General features: G+C 35.6%; 4 protein-coding genes across 5 annotated transcripts; all 4 read left to right on the forward strand.

The window, feature by feature from the left end:
• Positions 1-1,231: 1,231 nt before the first annotated feature.
• uts2d (urotensin 2 domain containing) lies at positions 1,232-2,252 on the forward strand (the record flags this gene model as incomplete). The annotated part of the gene is made up of 5 exons (XM_079890332.1): positions 1,232-1,328; positions 1,427-1,528; positions 1,635-1,672; positions 2,001-2,085; positions 2,198-2,252. The coding sequence occupies 5 exons, from the start codon at positions 1,232-1,234 to the stop codon at positions 2,221-2,223; spliced, it is 348 nt and encodes a 115-aa protein (XP_079746458.1). The 3' UTR covers positions 2,224-2,252.
• Positions 2,253-3,945: 1,693 nt separating this feature from the next.
• Positions 3,946-6,743, forward strand: LOC307170188 (uncharacterized protein). Its single transcript, XM_079891238.1, has 2 exons — positions 3,946-4,018; positions 4,378-6,743. Exon 2 carries the CDS (start codon positions 4,387-4,389, stop codon positions 6,265-6,267), a length of 1,881 nt encoding a protein of 626 aa, XP_079747364.1. The 5' UTR covers positions 3,946-4,018; positions 4,378-4,386; the 3' UTR covers positions 6,268-6,743.
• Positions 6,744-7,255: 512 nt separating this feature from the next.
• Positions 7,256-11,333, forward strand: LOC307169433 (regulator of G-protein signaling 21). The gene is made up of 5 exons (XM_079890054.1): positions 7,256-7,831; positions 7,937-8,023; positions 8,432-8,484; positions 9,884-10,050; positions 10,416-11,333. Exons 1-5 carry the CDS (start codon positions 7,755-7,757, stop codon positions 10,593-10,595), a joined length of 564 nt encoding a protein of 187 aa, XP_079746180.1. The 5' UTR covers positions 7,256-7,754; the 3' UTR covers positions 10,596-11,333.
• Positions 11,334-15,226: 3,893 nt separating this feature from the next.
• Positions 15,227-18,292, forward strand: rgs13b (regulator of G protein signaling 13b). 2 transcript variants are annotated; one of them, XM_079891143.1, is made up of 5 exons: positions 15,227-15,505; positions 15,642-15,701; positions 15,812-15,876; positions 16,035-16,201; positions 17,384-18,292. In XM_079891143.1, the coding sequence occupies exons 1-5, from the start codon at positions 15,429-15,431 to the stop codon at positions 17,570-17,572; spliced, it is 558 nt and encodes a 185-aa protein (XP_079747269.1). In that variant the 5' UTR covers positions 15,227-15,428; the 3' UTR covers positions 17,573-18,292. The 2 variants fall into 2 exon arrangements, with proteins under 2 accessions (XP_079747269.1, XP_079747270.1); XM_079891144.1 differs by having other exon boundaries at positions 15,325-15,505; positions 15,815-15,876; positions 17,384-18,289.
• The last annotated feature ends 1,511 nt before the right edge of the window (positions 18,293-19,803 follow it).

A 19,803-nucleotide genomic window follows, 5' to 3' on the forward strand; every position in this document is an offset into this window, starting at 1 on the left:
CATGGAATTAGTGACTGGAATACTTTTGGCAATAACTGTATGTATATATATAAAAAATAAATATATACACATGGTTGTGCACACACACACACATATAATATATAAATATAATAATATATATACACAGACACACATTGTGGCGAGCACGACGAGGTCGAGGGCCGTGGGAGGACGGCGCGAGGCCGGTGGCGTGATTGATAATGAGCGACACGTGCGCGACGCACCGGTCTCGCATCTCTCACGGAGGAGCGGAAGCATAAAGGAGGAGCGACGACAGTGAAGAGCGAGAGAGGAACAGGCCTGTGTTTTAGTTGATGTTCTGTGTTGCCAGCAGTCGTCCGTGAGGGGCTGCTGGCTTTTACTTTCATTTTGTATGTTTTATTTTTGTCATTAAAAGTCTTTAAATGTTCGCCGGTTCCCGCCTCCTTCTTCCCGTAACAACATACCTCGTTACACACATATATTATATAAACAAACTTGTATGTTAGAATCGATTAATCTACTGCACTAATATATATGATGAAAAAGTTAACTCATGTTTTTCTTGAAAAAAATATTTTCATGGTAAATAGAGTAACTCAGAGAGTATAATAATTGCTGAAATATTATTTATGATTAATTTTAAGAAATATTATAATTATTTTTAAATTACTGTTATGTCATTGATGTTATGGAAATTGTTAAAAGGCTAAAATATCTTTTTTGTTTTTTAACACAATAGGCCTGTCAATTATGAAATGGACGTTTATGGATGTCAATGTTTTAAGTCTTCATATTCATATATCATATTGGAAAAGCCACCAAATTTGAAGAAAGATGCGTTATATCATTCATATTATACTGTATCCATCATTACACTGTTTTTGTTATTCTAGTCACTGACTCACACTTACTTTAAGTAAAATTAAAAGAAGAATGCCAAGAACCTTTTACCATCCACAGATGAATGATACCCAGTAGTGCTGGTGATTTACTCTTGTCCTCACACCGCCTCTGATTGATTGCTAGTCGTTGGCCCTGAGACCACATCAGAACATCAGTCCCAGCTGTCACGGACCCTCTTTAGATATCGCCCTCTGACACCCCGTACGCCCTTCCACCTTTGATTTACAGCGATGACACATTCTCATGTCTTCACGCCTGATTAAAAGTATCCCATCTGATGAGCCTCCAGCAGTCGAGCGTTTGGTCAGGTATAGGAGCAAATACACACCAGCTTTTACTCAGTGCCATGGACAGAAAACCCTCAGGATGCCTTCTTCCACGCCTTGCTTTTCTACTTCTGATTGGTGCTCTCAACGTTCACACAAGAAGCCTCGCAAGTCCAGGTGAGTACATTTTTATTACTATTTTAAACTATGACAGATTGAAATGAAGTTCTTGGTTGGCTGATTGTAAGCTAAACTGCATATTTCCAATTTTACAGAAAAGGTTTTCCATTCAAAGGACGAATCTGACATCCAGAATCAGATTTTGGCATTTTTACTACGGAAAAACATCATGCCTGTCCAAGAAAACGATGTACTAGGTAAATTAAAAGGATTATCTGAACATCTAGACAAATTGAAAATTAATTTTAAGCATCTTATAATATACAAACCGGCACTTACTTACATGTTCTTGATGAATAACAGGGCTTGGGCTGGCCAGAAAAATCACAGAGCTGCAAGAGGTATGTTTAATTTTGCTTAATCATGTGCAATTAATGGAAAAAAGTGTATTTTAAAATTCTGTCATCATATACTCACCCTTATGTTGTTCCAAACCTGTATTAATTTTGTTGTTCAGCTGAACAGAAAAGTAATCTAAAAGTAGTTTGATTATATTACCTAAAATGTGTAATGTAATAGATTACGTTCCTAAATACAATTTTCAGCATGAAATTTGTATTCAGTAATGGACTGCAATGTGTAAGTAATTTACTGAGCACGGCAAATTTATGAATAAGAAAAATTATTATGAAAGCTAATTGTCAGAAATCCTTGTTTCAGCTTGCAGTCCTTCAAGAGGAGCTAAATCTAGAAAGAAAATTGATGTCAAATGCAATAGAAAAAGAGAGATCTATGACCAGCAAAAGAGATGATGGTGAGCTTTACTTTTTTTCTGAACACAAAAAATGATATCTTCAATGCAGTGGATAAAAGTGTCTGTCAAATGCATAAATACAAATGCTTAATTTTTCTATTTTATTTTTAAGCCTGTTTCTGGAAATACTGTGTTTGAGGATCTTAAAGTGAAGAGCCAGGAGCAAGAAAATCTGCAAAATAATCTAATGCCTTAAATATGTATGAAAAAATAAGAAGATTTTTAGATATGAAATTATATATGTATTCATGATGTGTCATGATAATCATGATAGGCATTTAATAATGTACTCATGACTGTACTCTTAAAACAAAAATGTATTTTATTTAAATGCAATATCAATAAAAAAAATCAAGTGAAATTGATTGATGTTACTCTTTCATCTCATTCTTTAGTGATCTTGAGCTCATAATTAAATGCATGAGTGAATATTTGTACTGGAATAATTTCTAAATAAATATAGAACTGATTGTCTTCTGTTTTGAATGATATGAGCTCTTGCCTCCCTCTAGTGTTGAGACTGTTGAACATACCAAATGTGACGCATCTTTTCCCTTCCCATAAACATATGAACATATGAAGAGAGAGGATTACTGACATAAAATAATGTCCATAAATAATTTAATTAGAAACACTCTTTAAGGAAATTCAAAATTAAACTAACTTGAAAATTGCCAAACAAGAATTAGGTAAAATATTTATCTTTTTATTTTATTTTATTTTATTTTATTTTTGGATACTTTCTTTTCACAAAAAAAGAAAGAAAAAGGCACTGTTTTCATTTTCAATAGGGACACCTCCTATTGTCCCAAATTGCATTATTAAAGATTTCTTTAAAAAACAAAACAAAAAACAAACATATACAGTGCTATGCATAAGTTTAGACACCCATGCTAAAGTTGACTAAAAAGAGGAATAAAAAATCATCTTTTGGAAATTGAACTTAATGCCTTAATTTAAAAAATTAGGAAAAATCCAACCTTTAAGGACACCAATTTTCTTTGTGAATGAATAATGTATCGTAAATAAATAAATGTTCTTCCTTAAAATACAGGGTGCATAAGTTTGGACACCCCTATGTTAAATTCCCAAAGAGGCAGGCAGATTTTTATTTTTAAAGGCCAGTTACTTCATGGATCCAGGATACTATGCATCCTGATAAAGTTCCCTTGGCCTTTGGAATTAAAATAGCCCCACATCATCACATAGCCTTCACCATACCTAGAGATTGGCATGGTTTTATTTCAGTTAGCCTAATAGCTAGTTTGATTTGCATTGAGAGATGATCTTATGGAAAGTACTCCATGCCAATCTCTAGGTATGGTGAAGGCTATGTGATGATGTGGGGCTATTTTAATTCCAAAGGCCAAGGGAACTTTATCAGGATGCATAGTATCCTAAAAAAAATATTAAAAAAAATACTTAAAAATAAAAATCTGCCTGGCTCTATGGGAATTTAACATAGGGGTGTCCAAACTTATGCACCCTGTATTTTAAGGAAGAACATTTATTTATTTACGATACATTATTCATTCACAAAGAAAATTGGTGTCCTTAAAGGTTGGATTTTTCCTAATTTTTTAAATTAAGGCATTAAGTTCAATTTCCAAAAGATGATTTTTTATTCCTCTTTTTAGTCAACTTTAGCATGGGTGTCTAAACTTATGCATAGCACTGTACATTGGAAGACAAAGTCCTCTACAAATGCACATGAAACGCTGCACATTAATGTAACTTTTAAAACTATTTTACTGGTATTCAACTGGCAAATCTAATTAAAAAAAAAAACCTTATCAGGATGGATGCAGTCTTCCATGTGGGCTGCACTGCAGAGCAAGATATGTGTAGAAAGGGAAGAGCTATTTCCAAATTATGGTTATTAAAAGCATGAACGCATCCATTTCATTCAGACAGTCTTCAATACTTGCGAGAGGTAAGTTCAACATTGCTAATTAATTTGTTTTGGTAACATAAAGAATAGTTCACCCAAACAATTCTGTCCTGTCATTCCAAACCTGTATGAATTTCTTTCTTTAGTTCCAAAGTTGTTTTGGACCCCATTGACTTCCATTGTATGAATAAGATTGACATTTTTGGGTGAACTATACATTTAAAGCATGGTCGGTCTTTTGGAAGGGAATATCAGAATAACCTTTTTAATCACAAGTGAAGTAGCCTATATGCTGCAATTTATTTTTCCGTAAAATAATTATTGGTCAGCTGTTTAATGAAGACACGTGCTTTGCAAATATGTGATTCTTATACTAACATGTACCTATATTTGTTCCCTAGTTTGAGAGTATGTGGTTCACGTTTATTCTACTTCCGCTTCTGCCTCAGCTCACCCTCAGCGCTCACTGTCCCAGTGGGTGCGTTTGTAATAATAGGGGTGCCGCAAAATGCATTGGAGACATCAGCGACATCCCCCCTCTCGACCCGAAAACAACCTTTCTACTCTTGCTAAAAGACACAAACATAAAGGTCCTCAAAAACCGAAGTTTTCAGTCGTTCTCTCTTCTGCTACGAGTAATGATCATGCATAGCGCTATTGACACAATTCAACCAGAAGCCTTCTATGGTGCTCCACAGTTTCTGTCTATCAAATTGTCATCAACCGCACTCTCGGTCTTCCCACCCAAGGTGTTTAGTGAGCAGAGCAACTTGGAGCAACTGCAGCTAGATAATAACCAAATAGTTTCCATTAGTTCAAAACTCTTCGAGGGGTTGGCCAACCTAAAAGAGCTGGATTTGAGCAAGAACCGCATCTCCCAGCTGGACGCCGACGTCTTCCAGAACTTGACTGAGTTGATTTACCTAAACTTAGCTGGTAACCAACTAAGGAACCTCCCAAAGACGCTTTTTCACAACCTACGTCAACTCGAATCTCTGGTACTCTCATCCAACCAGTTGGAGACTCTGGAAAGTGGTTCCTTTGACCATCTAAGCAAGCTGTGTTTTTTATTGCTTCAAAAGAACCAGATCCGAGAGATTCCTCCACGTCTTTTCTGGCACTTGCCATCCCTGCTCAACCTTTCAATGTCGGGCAACCAACTCCAGTATATTCCAGACGAGAGTTTCTACTACTTACCCAACCTGACCATGCTCACCCTCTTCAAGAACCCCTTGATCTCCCTACCTGACCAGCTGATGGGCTACATGCCGAGGCTCCAAGAATTGTACCTTTACGATACTAGTCTTGTCACTGTCCCTTGGAACCTTTTTGCTAACATGACAAACCTACGGTTTCTCAATTTACACTTGAACGACAAGTTGAACTTCCTACCAAAAGACCTCTTCTGTTGTCTGCCCAACCTGAATAAACTGTCCCTGAAATGCAACGACCTTCGGGTGCTAGAGCCGGACCTCTTCTCGAATTTGACCAGTCTTCAAATTCTAATGCTTCATGATAACAAGCTTGAGTCTCTCCCAGCAACTATCTTTTGCAATACCCCAAGACTAGAAATACTGGACCTGAGCCGTAACCATCTAAAGTATCTCCCCGGAGATGTTTTCACACACACAAGGGCGCTGAATGTTCTCTCTCTTAGCGGCAACACATGGAAGTGTGATTGTAGCATTATGGGTTTTGCAGAATGGATTCGCGACAACCCAAGGCTAGTCAATGACTCGGACAAAGGAGTAGCATGCTATGAACCGTACCACTTACAAAACCATTCGCTGCAAACATTGACCCATGCAGAGCTCAAATGTGGTCAGGCTGTTTCCCAGACAATGATTATGACTACAAGCATAATTTCCACACAGGCTCCTGCAACATCAACCCCACAATCGTCTACGGCTTCAAGCACAAATGCAAGAACTACAGCGACTTCAACTGCACCTTCAATTACAAGCACTTTTGCAACAACACAAGGCGACGACTACAACAATGATCTGGCGTTCTACGAAGAAATAGTTTTGGATAACGGACCTGAAATTGTTCACAACAATCATTACGGTGGTTGGGTGTACCTGTGGACTGTCCCGTCGACCGGTCCATTTAGTGGCTTCATGACGGCTTTGTACATTGTTCTCTTGGTCACAGGTGTAGTACTGATTGTGGCCACCTGGCATGCTTTGTATCGGCTTCATAAGGTGATGTGGATGTTACAGAAAGTCACTATGGGAGACAATCAGAGAATAATGCCTAGAAGAGTACGAAGCTTCAAAGTCAAACTCTAGAGGAAGCTTAAAGTTAAGTTGTGTTTTCACATTATTATGCATACTAATTCCACTCTACACATATTTATGAGGAATACAAAAGTCTATCAAGCTTCTATCTTGCATTTTTCATTTCAAATGATGTTCAGCACAACATTTGATGTGAAAAGCTGAATGAATTTCGTTTCCAGGAGTCAATGAAAATTAATCTCATGGTTTTCAATATGGTCTCAGAATTATGTATGTGTACACCGATATATAATGAGACTTGATTTTATGACATACTAAAAGCTAAGCATGACCATATATGTGTAATCATTGTGTAAGCATTCATGCATGCAGCCATTTACAATGAATCAGTTGTTTCTTTTTAAGTTTTCCTTTCTGCAATCTTTTCATTTCAATGCTTTACATTAACAAAACTGATATGGACACACCCTTGGTAGGTGTTCGGAACATGTTATCTGTAAGATCAAATAAAATGTTTCTGAACCTTGAGAGTGTTTTCTTTGTCATGTATGCCACCTGGTGGTTAACAATACAGAGCAGAAGTTATAGGGCAAAATAGTCTTATGCTAACATATAGCAGCCAAACAACAACAATAATATAACAGCCTTTCCTTAAACTAATAAATTAGTTATTTTTAATTAGTTAGTTATAATTTTTATTTTTTATTTTAAGTTTTAATTGTTTTAGATGAGGATAGACATTACACTGCAAATTATTTGCAAATATGCACACTATCAACCTTACAGGCCATTTTTTATTATTTATTTATTTGTTTGTTTAAGGTTCTGGGGGAAAGCTGACTTAAAGTGAAGTGTGCATTTTGTAGCTACTGTAGCATAGTTAGTTTAGCTTACCAAGCAATCATGTCCCAAACACTGTCATCACATTCTTACCACTCCCACATGACCAACGATACTATCGCCACAAAGAGCACAACATTGACGTTTGATGTGATTATGAAACTCAAAGAAAGTGTTTGTTGATTAGGTGTACACCAATGAATCGCAAACCCATGAAGAATTTTATTACAACATTAGCAGGATGTGACCCGGTTCACATGTTTGAAACATTAGAATGAACAATGACTCTCCTACATTAACTACAAGATATTTTGCACGTCAACTTTTAGTCATAAGTACCTTCGTTCATCTAAAAAGCAAACAGCTCCTCAACTGTTGCGCTATGGGCGACCCGAGTTCGTCCTTATCACATTATTTTTATCTTCAAATGTCGTGCTGTCATAGAAACAAGAAAATGATCATAATGCGTCTACAATTCAAGAGTAAACATGAAAACAGACATAATCTTGTGATATTTATGAGTCATGGATATCCGGCGGAAGATTCGTAGTGGTAATGGCATCCAGAGATTTGTGTGAACATGTCCAGGAATGAAAAAATCCAACTCTATCTGCCTGGCGACCATATATAGATGGGAAAAGTCTGTCAAAAACATGAAACACAGATCATTCTGAATAAATACTTCCCGCCACCTCACGATGCCTAAACTGCTTTTCTCGAAGATTCGGATCTACGAGTTCAGGGATCTTATTCGGAATAAGAAACAACCAATGACGTAAACAATTTTGCTTGTCTCTCCGCATCGCCTACATGTTAACTTCTTAAATGGACTGATATGCTTGATGGATACAAAAGTGCTTTTTTTTTTTTCATCACATAGACTGGACGTCCTGTTGAGCAGAAAAAAGCAGAAAAACAATATCAGATGTGTTTTAGTTCAGAAAAAGACTGAAGTCTCTCATTATCAGTAAGTTTATTGTTATATGCCTATGTGTATAGATCAATTAAATCTGAAATCATCAGTTTATGGGTACTTGATGCATAAGTAGTCAATTTTAGGTCAAACCATATATGAATGTATACTATAGGAGAGAGTGTCGTTGCCTTTATAGAACATTTTAAATTGTTTTTCGGTGTGACAATTTTATTTATTTAATTTATAGAAATATTAGTTCAAACAGTATGTCCATGTAGTCTTCATAAAATAAGAAAAATGTGGGTAAATTTAAAAAAATATATATATAGTAGCTATAGCATGTCGCACCACAGGTCATTTACATAAAATAAAAAAGTCAAATGTATTTAAAAGTGCTTTATATCACTATGGATGGCAGAAATATTTTATTTTAGGCACTAATTTCTTCATCTTTTTAAGACAGGACCGTTTGACACATGAGCCACAGCTTGCCGACCTGCTAGAAAATAGAGGTTAGTTCAACCACTCTTCAACACACAGTTCTTTATTGAATGAATCTTTGCCATCCATTGAACTTTTGCATTACACAAAAGGTTCTTTTTAGTGGAAAAAAAGGTTTTTAGGGTGTGTTCACACTTGTAGTTTGCTTCTCTTGGGTCTTTTTGGTCCTGAGCATAGTGTTCACACAGTCATTTTAAGACTGAACCTAAAGATACAAAAACAACAACAACAACGGCTTTAAGGACGTATATTTAGTGGCAGAACTTACAGAATATCAAAAACAATGCCATGTGCCAGGCTAAATGCGGTTGATGTATGTGCGTTTGATGGTATTTTTTACCAGCTGAGAACTTATAAAGCTGAAGAGCTTATACAACATAAAGGAGTCAAAACATCATCAGGACTTCCTACGTTGCACATAGACAAAGATCTGCTGCAAGGAGAAGCGGTTCTGACACCTGTACCGAACTGTTATGGGCTCATATGCTTGAGCATTCTGTCCTTTTAGGGTGGTATCTTGTGACATCACTTCCTGTTTTTGGTTAGTTTAGATGTCTTAGGTCCACCTTTTCAGCTTTCTTGGTCTGCTTGTTTGGTGCGCACCAAGGTTTGGACAGCAGCGTTCACACTTATTCAGATGAGCCGCACTAAGGGTGTGTTCACACTTGGCAGGTTTGGTTCGATTAAAACGAACTGCGATTGCTCTGTTAGTGCGGTTCATTTGAATAAGTGTGAGCGCTGCCGTCTGAACCCTGGTGCGCACCAAACAAGTGGACTGAGACTGCTGAAAAGATTGGTCTTTCAAATGAACTCTGGTGTAGTTCGACTGAAATGTGAACACAACACGGACCACATAAGCAAAACAAAAACAGGATGTGATGTCACAAGATACGACCCTAAAAAGGAAAATGCTCAAGCACAGGGCCGTCCTTAGGGCGGTGCAATGGGGGGGCCCCCCCGAAGGCGAATGCGAACTGACCCCTTAATATACTGAATGTAAACTGACCCCATAATATTCATTACAAAAGCGTATTTTTTTTTTTTTTTATCTTTCGTTTCGGTGTTAGAAATGACAGTGTGAACGTTAAGCGAACCAGGACTAAATGTATCATTTTCATTTTTTGATCTGGACCAAAAGAACCAAGAGAACCGAAATAAAAATGTAAACACCCTAACAGAGCAATCGCCCCAAAGTTTGTTTTACTTTAACTGAACCTGCCAAGTGTGAACAAACCCTTATATTATTAAAATGTTCTTTACTCTAAGAATAAATGGTTCTTTAAAGAACTGTTGACTGAAAGGTTCTGAAGGAAACCCAAAATGGTTCTTCTATGGCATCATAATGAAAACCCCATTTTGGAACCTTTATTTTTAAGACTTTATGTATATTATATATTCTTCTCCGAACAGATTACCTGGCTGCCTTTCGTTCATTTCTCCAGTCTGAGTTTAGTGCGGAGAACATTGAATTTTGGCTTGCCTGCAGGGAATATAAGCGAATGACTTCATCTGGCAGACTCTCTAACAAGGCAGCAGATATTTACAAAGAGTTTCTCCATCCCATGGCTCAAAAAGAGGTCAGTATGTGCACTTATTAAAACATTAAAAAGAGTAGGGCCTTTCCAAACAGTTCAATGCACTACGACTGAAATGCCATTGCATCATAGTAAAGTTTATTAATAGGTGCAATGGTAGTTGAATATTTGGGATGGTAACTGAAAGGTTGTAGGTTCAAACCCAAGAGGGCAAGGCAACAGATTTCTTCTAAAATACAATATATGTTGCAAATTAATTGACACAAATTTTAAAATGCATTAATAATGGGTCAACAGAAAAACAAACCTGAATTTTTGCATCTGGTATATTTGCTTAACAAACACTATTTAAATTAGTTATAGAAATATACTTCAATTTATCTTTCATAGATCTTTCATTTTCACAGGTCAACATCGACCATCACACTCGCGAGAAGATCAAGAGATCTTTGGTGAAGCCCGACCTCACTTGTTTTGATGAAGCTGAGATGCATATATACAGACTGATGGAGAAAGACTCTTGCCCAAGGTTCCTCAAATCTGAGGCCTATCAGAACCTGAGGAATACAGCCAGGAAGCCAATGTAGACCAACTGCACCGATGACAGCTAATTCACTGGAAAAAGGTTTCTTAATGAGCAGCCTCACAGAAAGAGGACATATGCACGTGGTTAAGAGGAAATGACTGAGGAGAACAGAAAGTGTATGTGGTGTGCAGATGCTCAACTTCATTGGTTTTGAGTGATAAGATGAATGAGAAAAAATTAAAATGTCACTGTTACAGGAAATGATCTAGAATGAATGTACATTTCCACTGTTATTTGAGAGATGGACTGTTCTGTTCTGTGAAATGGGTGCCTTTTCTATAAAAGTTGATCTTGAAAGAAGATTTCTGTAAGACCATATCAGATAAATGTGTTGATAAATTGTATTGTGTTTTGTCATGGTGTTTACTTTTCAAAATTTCATTATTTTATAGTAATTATACAACTTTTATGACCTCATAATATTTGAGAGACCACATGGGACCAGTTACAGCATAAACATTCACTTTACCGTATTCACATAAACTGTATGATCTTTTAGGTTAGGATTCAGCCCTGTTACTATAGTATTTCTACTGTTTTAGTGGTAATTATAATCATAACAGGCTAGAAACAACCTAAAGTCATATGGATTTTTCAATTTTAAGAAAAAGTTCTATAGTAAATTGTAGATCAACTATTCAGTGCACACAATTGGTAGTAAACATTTTTCATGTTACATGAGATATAATGTTTTGATCCAACTTACAATTAAACTTTTTGATATATTTTTTTTCCAGGCATTCAATATCTTCATCTGTCCAAAGTATGAGTGAATGTCATGCCATCTTTATGGTTAGAACACACAAGCATACAGTAAATAGCAGATTAGCTATATTTAGACAGTCTGTGGACACTGACTAATTATGAGCAGAAAACTGAGGTTTCCCATAGTCTGTGAAGAGTTGTGTTTTGGTCAAATGTTCGACCCGAGCGAATTGATGCAGAGACGAGCCTTAAGTGAGAGACGCTGCCATAAAGTACAATAATAATCCGGGTCACCGCCTGACCCCCACTGTGACAAAAACTTTCATCCTGAGGTTCAAGACTTTAAAAGGCAATTCTGAGCTGCTAAGCATAACTATGTTTGACTAACCCCGAATTTCACCAAAACAGTGAATGTCAATGGTCGTGTGACGCATGATATATCACACTCAGTGTATGTCCTTTCTTGGGGAAAGCAATTCTATAACAAAGACAGCACTGTTTTTAGAAATAACTGTCCTCGTCATATTGAAAGAAATTCCATGTTTATTGGATTAAGGAGCTTTTTAATTTAAAAGTATTACTGAATGCATTTGATTTTATGAAGGGTTTTTCAGGGAAATTTTTAATTTGGACATTAAAATATGACGATATAAAAGCAGAACCAGAAGAACTCTTTCAAAGCTCAGGAGACTAATGGAGTTCTGTTATATTTATCAACTTTGTCTGATGTTTCTCTTAAAATAGCTGAGGAGAAATGAAAATAGAAATCCGACAACTGTTGATGTATAGTTCAAAACATCATGATAATATATATATATATATATATATATATATATATATATATATATATATATATATATATATATATATAGTTGAAATATATATATATATATATATATATATATATATATATATATAGTTGATATATATGTAAAGTGAGTTGAAATCTGAGAAGCAACAGCATCAATTTGTTTTCAATTTAATCTCACTGCTGTTTAAAAGAAACAATTGAGATATTGAAAATGTCGTTATTTACTTCTAAACATTCACTGTACATTACATTCATATAATATAAAATATAAATCACAAAGGTAACAGGGTTGACATTTTAAGATCGTCTCCTACTGACAAACATGACAAAACGTAAAATAAAGTGATAAACAAGCAAGAGATATTGCTTGATTGTACTTAAAAAGTAAGTTCACTTCTTGAAAAAATTATGACATTTTTTTTTTTTTAAATGTATGTATGAAAAAGATAATAGTACTAAAAGAGGTAAAAATGACACTAACAGTTATTTTTTTAGTTGAGAGAGTATAAGTAATTGATTTTTCTGGACACTATTTGCTGCTGCTTATACCGTGTACAACTAATTCAATCATACATTATTTGAATTTCCCCCATACATTCACTTCTCATCTCAACGCAACACAAATGTTGTCATTCAGAAATGACACTGATGTGAAATCATGTGGTAACACAGATATAAGGAAATGATTTTACACAGGCGACAGTTAAATGAAAGCTCCACTCTTGAAATTATCCAGCGGATGCACCAATTATTGACAAACCGTTTAACCAATATGTGTCTGTTATTTTTAGTTATTATTAGTCGGTTTCAGCCAGAGAATGACACCCAGACCAATCTCTCACTTAATATGACCAACATCTGCTGCCAAAACAGTCGCCATGGCAACTAAAAGGAAATGAGTAATGTTCTCAGGCGCTGATATTGCCAGAGGCACAAAATTGCTCAATTGCACAATGGAGAAACTGACAGTGTTACAGTATGTGTGGAGCAGTGAGATCGATTGCGCTGGTCAGGTGACTTTGAGGATGTCTACACGCTGTCATTAACACATGGAGTCTAATGTGAACACTTCACTGCCTAGATCCATTTTTGAATAAACTTATGGAGAAAAAGAAACTTAGCAAAGTCACTGGATTAATGCACATAAAAAACATAGAAATGGTCCATTGAAAGGGTTCATGATTTATGAGTGACCATGATAAAGGAAATCTTTTAAAAATCCAGTTTTTTAGAATGTACTTTTTTTGTATTCAAGTTTGTTTCATATGGTTTTCGAAAACTTTTATACCTTTTTCAAGAAAAGTTTCAATTTAATGACTAAAAATGTCATGTGATGTAACCATCAAGCATAGAGTTTCCATACACTTTGAATACATGTAAGTGTCCACAACACAATCATTATTTCCCAAAAAGTTTTTATACCTAGTTTTATCTAGTTATTTTTTAATTTTATTTTTTAATATCATCAATATTAATTAATAAATGTCATGACGTATTTTTCTGGAGTGGCACCACAAGACATTTTACAACCTAATCTAATTTTTTCTTGTCAAAAAAAGATCAAATTATCTAAAATTTTCAGAGATATACTGATTTTACACAGTCATGACAAGAGTCTATCATAAAATATGCTTTTTACCAGCATTTTGGTTGCACCAAATGACTTTGATGTGTTGCAAATTTAGTCTATATATATATTGATAGGAACAAAATTTGAAGGTTTTTTTTTTATTCATAAGACTTTTTTTTTATAAATATCATTGTTTTTTTTTTGTTTTTTTTTTATGTAGAGTTGCACCACATGATACATGCAACCTGAACTAATCTTGTCTTGTCATAAAAACACCTTTTTGTCTGCTGAGGTTTATAATATTATATAATTTTTTCCAGCAGGTTCCTGCATGTTGGTGACTTTTTATTAATAAACATAACTTTTTTGTGTTTTTTTTTTTTTTTTTTTTTTTTGTAATAGGGTCCCTAATGACCTGAGGTGTGTAACAGTGTAAGTATATTTTTCTGCACAACAATAATAAATAAGTACAATTCAACTTTATTCCTTAAGGTGACAATGTCTGATACACAAAGATGTGTACGAAATGACATTTCACTCATAGTTACCGCAGGCAGAAAACAAAAGAATAGGAAGTATCATCAGCAAACCTTGAAATGGCTCAGCGATTTACTGCAGAGCAAGTACTGAACGCAATCAAATATTAGTGTCACTGTCACTTGATGGTGGATCTGGTGATGAAGCTGTCACCAATCAAAACACTGATTTTGAAGATGTTGAAAAATGATAGTTTTGAAAATATGTTTTAGATCGCAAATATGAGCCAGATGCAGAATGTACTAGGAAACGAGCTCTGACGAGGACAGTGATGATGGTATAAAACTGAACCCTTCCAAGCTCCAAAATATGCTTTATTTTTATTCTTCTGTAATTGTTACTCTTACATCAGGAGAATTTGATATCATTGCGACAGGTAGAGATCCATCCGTGTTAGATATAGATCCGGGTTGCTAAAGACCTAAATATGTACTAATGATTGGCGAAACATTCATGCATTTAAGGGTTAATAAGTAATAGTACACTATTATGTTTAGTTGGTTTAGCAAATAACTCTTTTCTTTTCAATAAATGTTTCTGCCATATGCTTCCTTGGAGTTTCTAAAAGATCTATCATAGGTTCTTCAGATCAGCATGCTTGTTTCTGGGTTCTTTAAAGCACCAGAACATAGATGGTTTTCCAAAGAACTAGAGAACCGAAGACCTTGCAGAACTTCAGCATCAGTTCTCCAGGCTGTAAAACTCTTGTCTTTTAGTGCAGGTGAAGCTAGTTACTCATTATCTATGTTTGGAGAAGGATTCCTCCTTATATGCTAATAAAAAGCTAAACAAAGACAGACGAAGCAGCCTACCCATCTCATTTGACTCTTATTTTCATTTGTGCGCCATTAAAATTTGGCCCTGTTACGTCCATAGATTACTGAAAAAGCCAAAAAATGCAAAGTTGTAATTTGCTTATCAGCTATTTCAGCAGGTACGTGTATATTTACATGTCTAAAAATATGAAGAAGCAGGCTATGCTTTTCGCACACGAGCAACTGACTGGGAGGAGGGGAAGGGTGTGATGGGGCTTCCTCTTTGCTGTGGTTCGCCGAGTCCCTGTTGGTGAAACGAGCCCTTAGCAACCGTCGCAGGGCATAAAAAGCAGAGCCGGATACGCAGAAGGGAAACCTGTAGAGCACCAAGTGCAGCATGATCACTAGCAGGTCCGTGCGGCTGTGGATTTCTGGGCAATAAGCCCTCGCTCTACCATGCCTGGCCTAATCCCACAACCTCTCCCAACGCACATCAACATGGACAGAGACGACTTCAGGAGAAACAAGACCTTGTAAGTGTGATCTTCAGGCATTTTTACTCAACTACCAGCACAAGGGAATCTATTATGAGTCCCAGGATGCTTTAGCGTAGGTTTTGGATGTGTGAATCATGAAATGCCGACAACAAAGCTGACTTTCTCTCCATAGAGGAAAGAACCTCATGTGCCGACTAAAGTGTATGTTCACCAGTTCATCTGCTCCGGAGAGGTAAGGAAAAAGTGACACACATATAAGGACACCAGGTCCAAAATAGTTCAAACAAGAGTTATTGCTCCTAATCCAGTTATGGTCAACTAATCAAACCCGTCTGATCTCAGCAGGCTAAGTTTAGAAGACACCCAACAATGGTCCCAGTCTCTGGAACGGCTTCTCGGTTCCAAATGTAAGTCTTTTCTTTTTCTTTTTTTTTTTTTTTTTTCCAAAGCACTGATATCTATTTTTGGCATTGGCTTGCTGAGGCGAGAGTAAACTAAAACACTAGTAAATTAAAGAGGTGCTGGTTTCGTGTTTTGACGCGCACCCGCATTTGCTTCCCTCCAGATGGCATGGCCACATTCCGCACCTTTCTGAAGTCAGAATTCAGCGATGAAAACATCGAATTCTGGTTGACCTGTGAGGACTACAAGAAGATAACTTCGTCCCATAAGATGAGCTCGAAGGCGAGGAAAATCTTTGAGCAATTCGTCGAAGCAGAGTCTCCGAAAGAGGTAAAGGAGGAACCATACAACACCCTGTCTCTATACGCTTGTAAATCTCTATATAACCAATGAGGATGTCTACACTAGAAGTGCCTGTAATGCCACGATATGCTTTCAGTTGAATTATAGTTTTCCATGTGCTGCAGAGCTGCTCTACACCTTTATTTTCTCCTTCTGTTTGAAAAAAGAATTATTTTGATATATTATATTTAAATATATTTAAATAACACTAAATCATCTCTATCTTACCATATGTACACAGTAGCAATATAATATAATATCATATTTTAAAATAATAATTAATAATTAAAAGTAATTTTTATTCATATTTATTTGTATATACAGTAACAATACAATAAATAAAAATCTCCCTCTCATATATATATATATATATATATATATATATATAATTATTATAAATAATTCATTATTTATTGTAATAATAATTTACTTAATTTAATAATTATAATAAATAGTATAATAAATCAAATTAATATAATATTATTATTAGAAATATTATAATAAAATACAAATATTTAGTATAATTATTAGAATATTATTATTACAAATATTATAAATTATTCATTATACTCATTTACTATTAATTTATTATAATATTTTAATAATAATATTCTATTAAAATATTAAACTTACTAATTAACATATAATATAATGGATAAAAATGATGTATGTGTTTATATATCATTCTTTTTTATTTATTATATTACTATAATTATTCGAAAATATTAATATTATATTATATTATATTATAAATAAATAAGTTAACAATTATAAGTTCATTTGTAAGCCCCCAGCAGAGGATCTCGATACCTGGAAAGGAGCCATAGCAGATGTAAAACAAATATAAGGAACAGCACTTGAATGTGAAATTAATAAGATACTACACTTACCTACACATTTACCCCTACACATACTAATACTGTTTTACAATAATACTGTTTTATACTACTCGTGGTACATTGTTGTCTCTTTTGCAATGTATTACGCATACAGTATGTAAATCATTTTATTTAAAATTTTATTTCTCGCAATTCTCCAGGCTCTCCGCAATTCAATTACGACTTAATTTTGCATATTTCCAATGTAATTTATGATTATTTGGACAGTACATCTCATAATCGGTTGCTTCCAGTGTAGGGATAGTGTAAATGCCTCTCATTTGCATCACAGATAAACATCGACTATCAAACACGAGAGGAAATCAAGAGAAATGTGAGGAGTCCGACGGCAGAGTGTTTCGACGAGGCTCAGAAGATCGTTTTCGGTCTGATGGAACGTGACTCTTACCCCAGATTTCTACGATCTGAGATGTACAAGACCCTCCTCGAGTCCCTTGCTGCGGATGATGCTCGAGGATGACTGTGTGGATATATCACACCAATGCTAAAACTGGAACGGGTCTGGTTTGTGTGCAGGACCAGAACCCCAAAGCTCGCGCCCCCCGCCGTGTGGAACTTCTGAAACTAGCAGGAGACGAAAAGGAGCAATGGTTGGGAACATGCTGTTGATATCAAGGCAAAATGACAAGAAACACAAGTCCGACGTGTTGCTGAAATGCCAGGAGTGCTTCTCAACTGAGGGTGCTTCCTGTGTAGATAAGGAAGCAGCTCCTTCAAGCCCTTCCGGTGGTTTCCGAAGCTACAGTGTGGGGACAACACTATCGTCTTTTCCTGGCACTTCCAGAAGATCTTTATAAACTGCTTTGCCATGTCCTACAATGACTTTAGTAACAAAAAACTACCTCAGCCTATTGGTTGAGGTGGTTTGGACACTTTTTTGAGAGGATCTTGACATAGGACCATCCTATTTCAACATCAGTGCCTTATTGCCACACAGATGTATAACATTAAAGAAAGAAATGACCTACTAGAGAGGTCAAGATGAAAAAAACAAAAAACAAGTACAGTTGTAGCATGTGTGCCACACACAAAAACCGTAGGCATTACTTGTAATGTTGTAACGTTTAATTTAAATGAAGATATACTACTATTTATTAGCCACAGCCACTGGTTGGATGTTGACTTTTGTCATTTTTGAAGACGATAAAATAAAGATTGGACACTGTTGAACTTTTCACTCCATTTTCTTTTATGTCTTTGGTTTGCTTCATAGTGATATCTTCATATTGTTCACCCAGTTTCCTTTGCTTTTCTTTTGCGAATTACTGAAAACTATTTTTCTTACACAGTATTTTGTCTTGTTTCCACTTAGATATCTTACGTTTTAGTTAGAAGATATATATATATATATATATATATATATATATATATATATATATATATATATAACATTTTATTTATCCTTGGTAAGTGTATATATAAAAGTATTTATATTTATGGCCGACACAATAAGCTTATAATTGACTTTCATATTCTAACCGATAACTGGCCGATATATAAATATATATTTCTCTAAATGCAATTAACACACATTAAAGGGTTAAATCTTCCGAAAAACTTCCACTATCCCTGAGTTATTGCTATCTTAATCTAAAAACCATACAGAAACAATATCACCTGATACGATTAATAAAAAATAACCAATATGATGTCAGTCTATTGGGTGAAATGTCTTATTACCCAATGTTTTAAGGATGTTTAGATGTCCTCACAGGAAAACAAGACAGTACATCCATTACAGATATTGCATCAAACACCAAAAGCACCACTAAATGTGAACTTTACAGCTCCTGTCAACTCGTTTAATTAAAACATCATAGGAATGATTATTTTCTAACCCTTTGGCCGAGACGAGATCCCATGACTATTTAGTGAAACAATTACCTTTGAAACAGGAACAGATGAGTTTCAGTTCCCACAGAACAGGGAATTAAGAAAGAAAGACTTCATAAGTGCCAGAGAAGTGTGCATTGCACCAGATACTGAAAAGTCATGAGATCTTGCAACTCGTACATTTCTGCTATTGCATGCCTAATGTTGCTAACGTAGTTTGTGACGCAAGCCTTCCTCTGTGAGACTTGCCATTTAGTAGACACTTCACACTAATTGCAGGGACTGTCCCGCTGGAGAAACTTAAATGTGTTGGTCAAGGGCAAAGCAGAACTGTGACCGGAAAACTGTGTCTCCTTTTAGGGACAGAAGTCTTCACCCATTCGTTTCATGGTTTCTCGCGCAGAACACTAATGCCCAATTTAGTTTGTTATGAATTTTAAACATGAGCTTTAAATATAGAGCCGTTCAGTCATGACGTCAATTTACAGTCAATCTGGAACGCTAATTTGCCATATCCAAGAAGCAAGCAAAGCTCATCGATGCATCAATTGCTTCATTTCAGAAACTGTCTCTAGCATTAGCAACACGCAAACACCTCTGACAACTCTACTGACGTCAAAAGTGTGTTGAGTCTTCTATGTTGTTTCCTATATAGACTGTTCCCCATCAATCACAGGATTTAGGACACTTAGCATGCTACCTTAAAAGGCACTTTGCTTTTGGAACAGAGCTAATAGCTAGCATGAAACTGCTAATCAAAGATGACCAAAAGTGTGTTGCAAGGGGTCAAAACAACTACAAACATGGTCAGAAGACATTCAGAGATTGCGTTTTAGTTAGCAAGTTGGACATGCTAGG

This window comes from Squalius cephalus (assembly GCF_949319135.1).
Source record: "Squalius cephalus genome assembly, chromosome: 13".
Taxonomy (NCBI): domain Eukaryota; kingdom Metazoa; phylum Chordata; class Actinopteri; order Cypriniformes; family Leuciscidae; genus Squalius; species Squalius cephalus.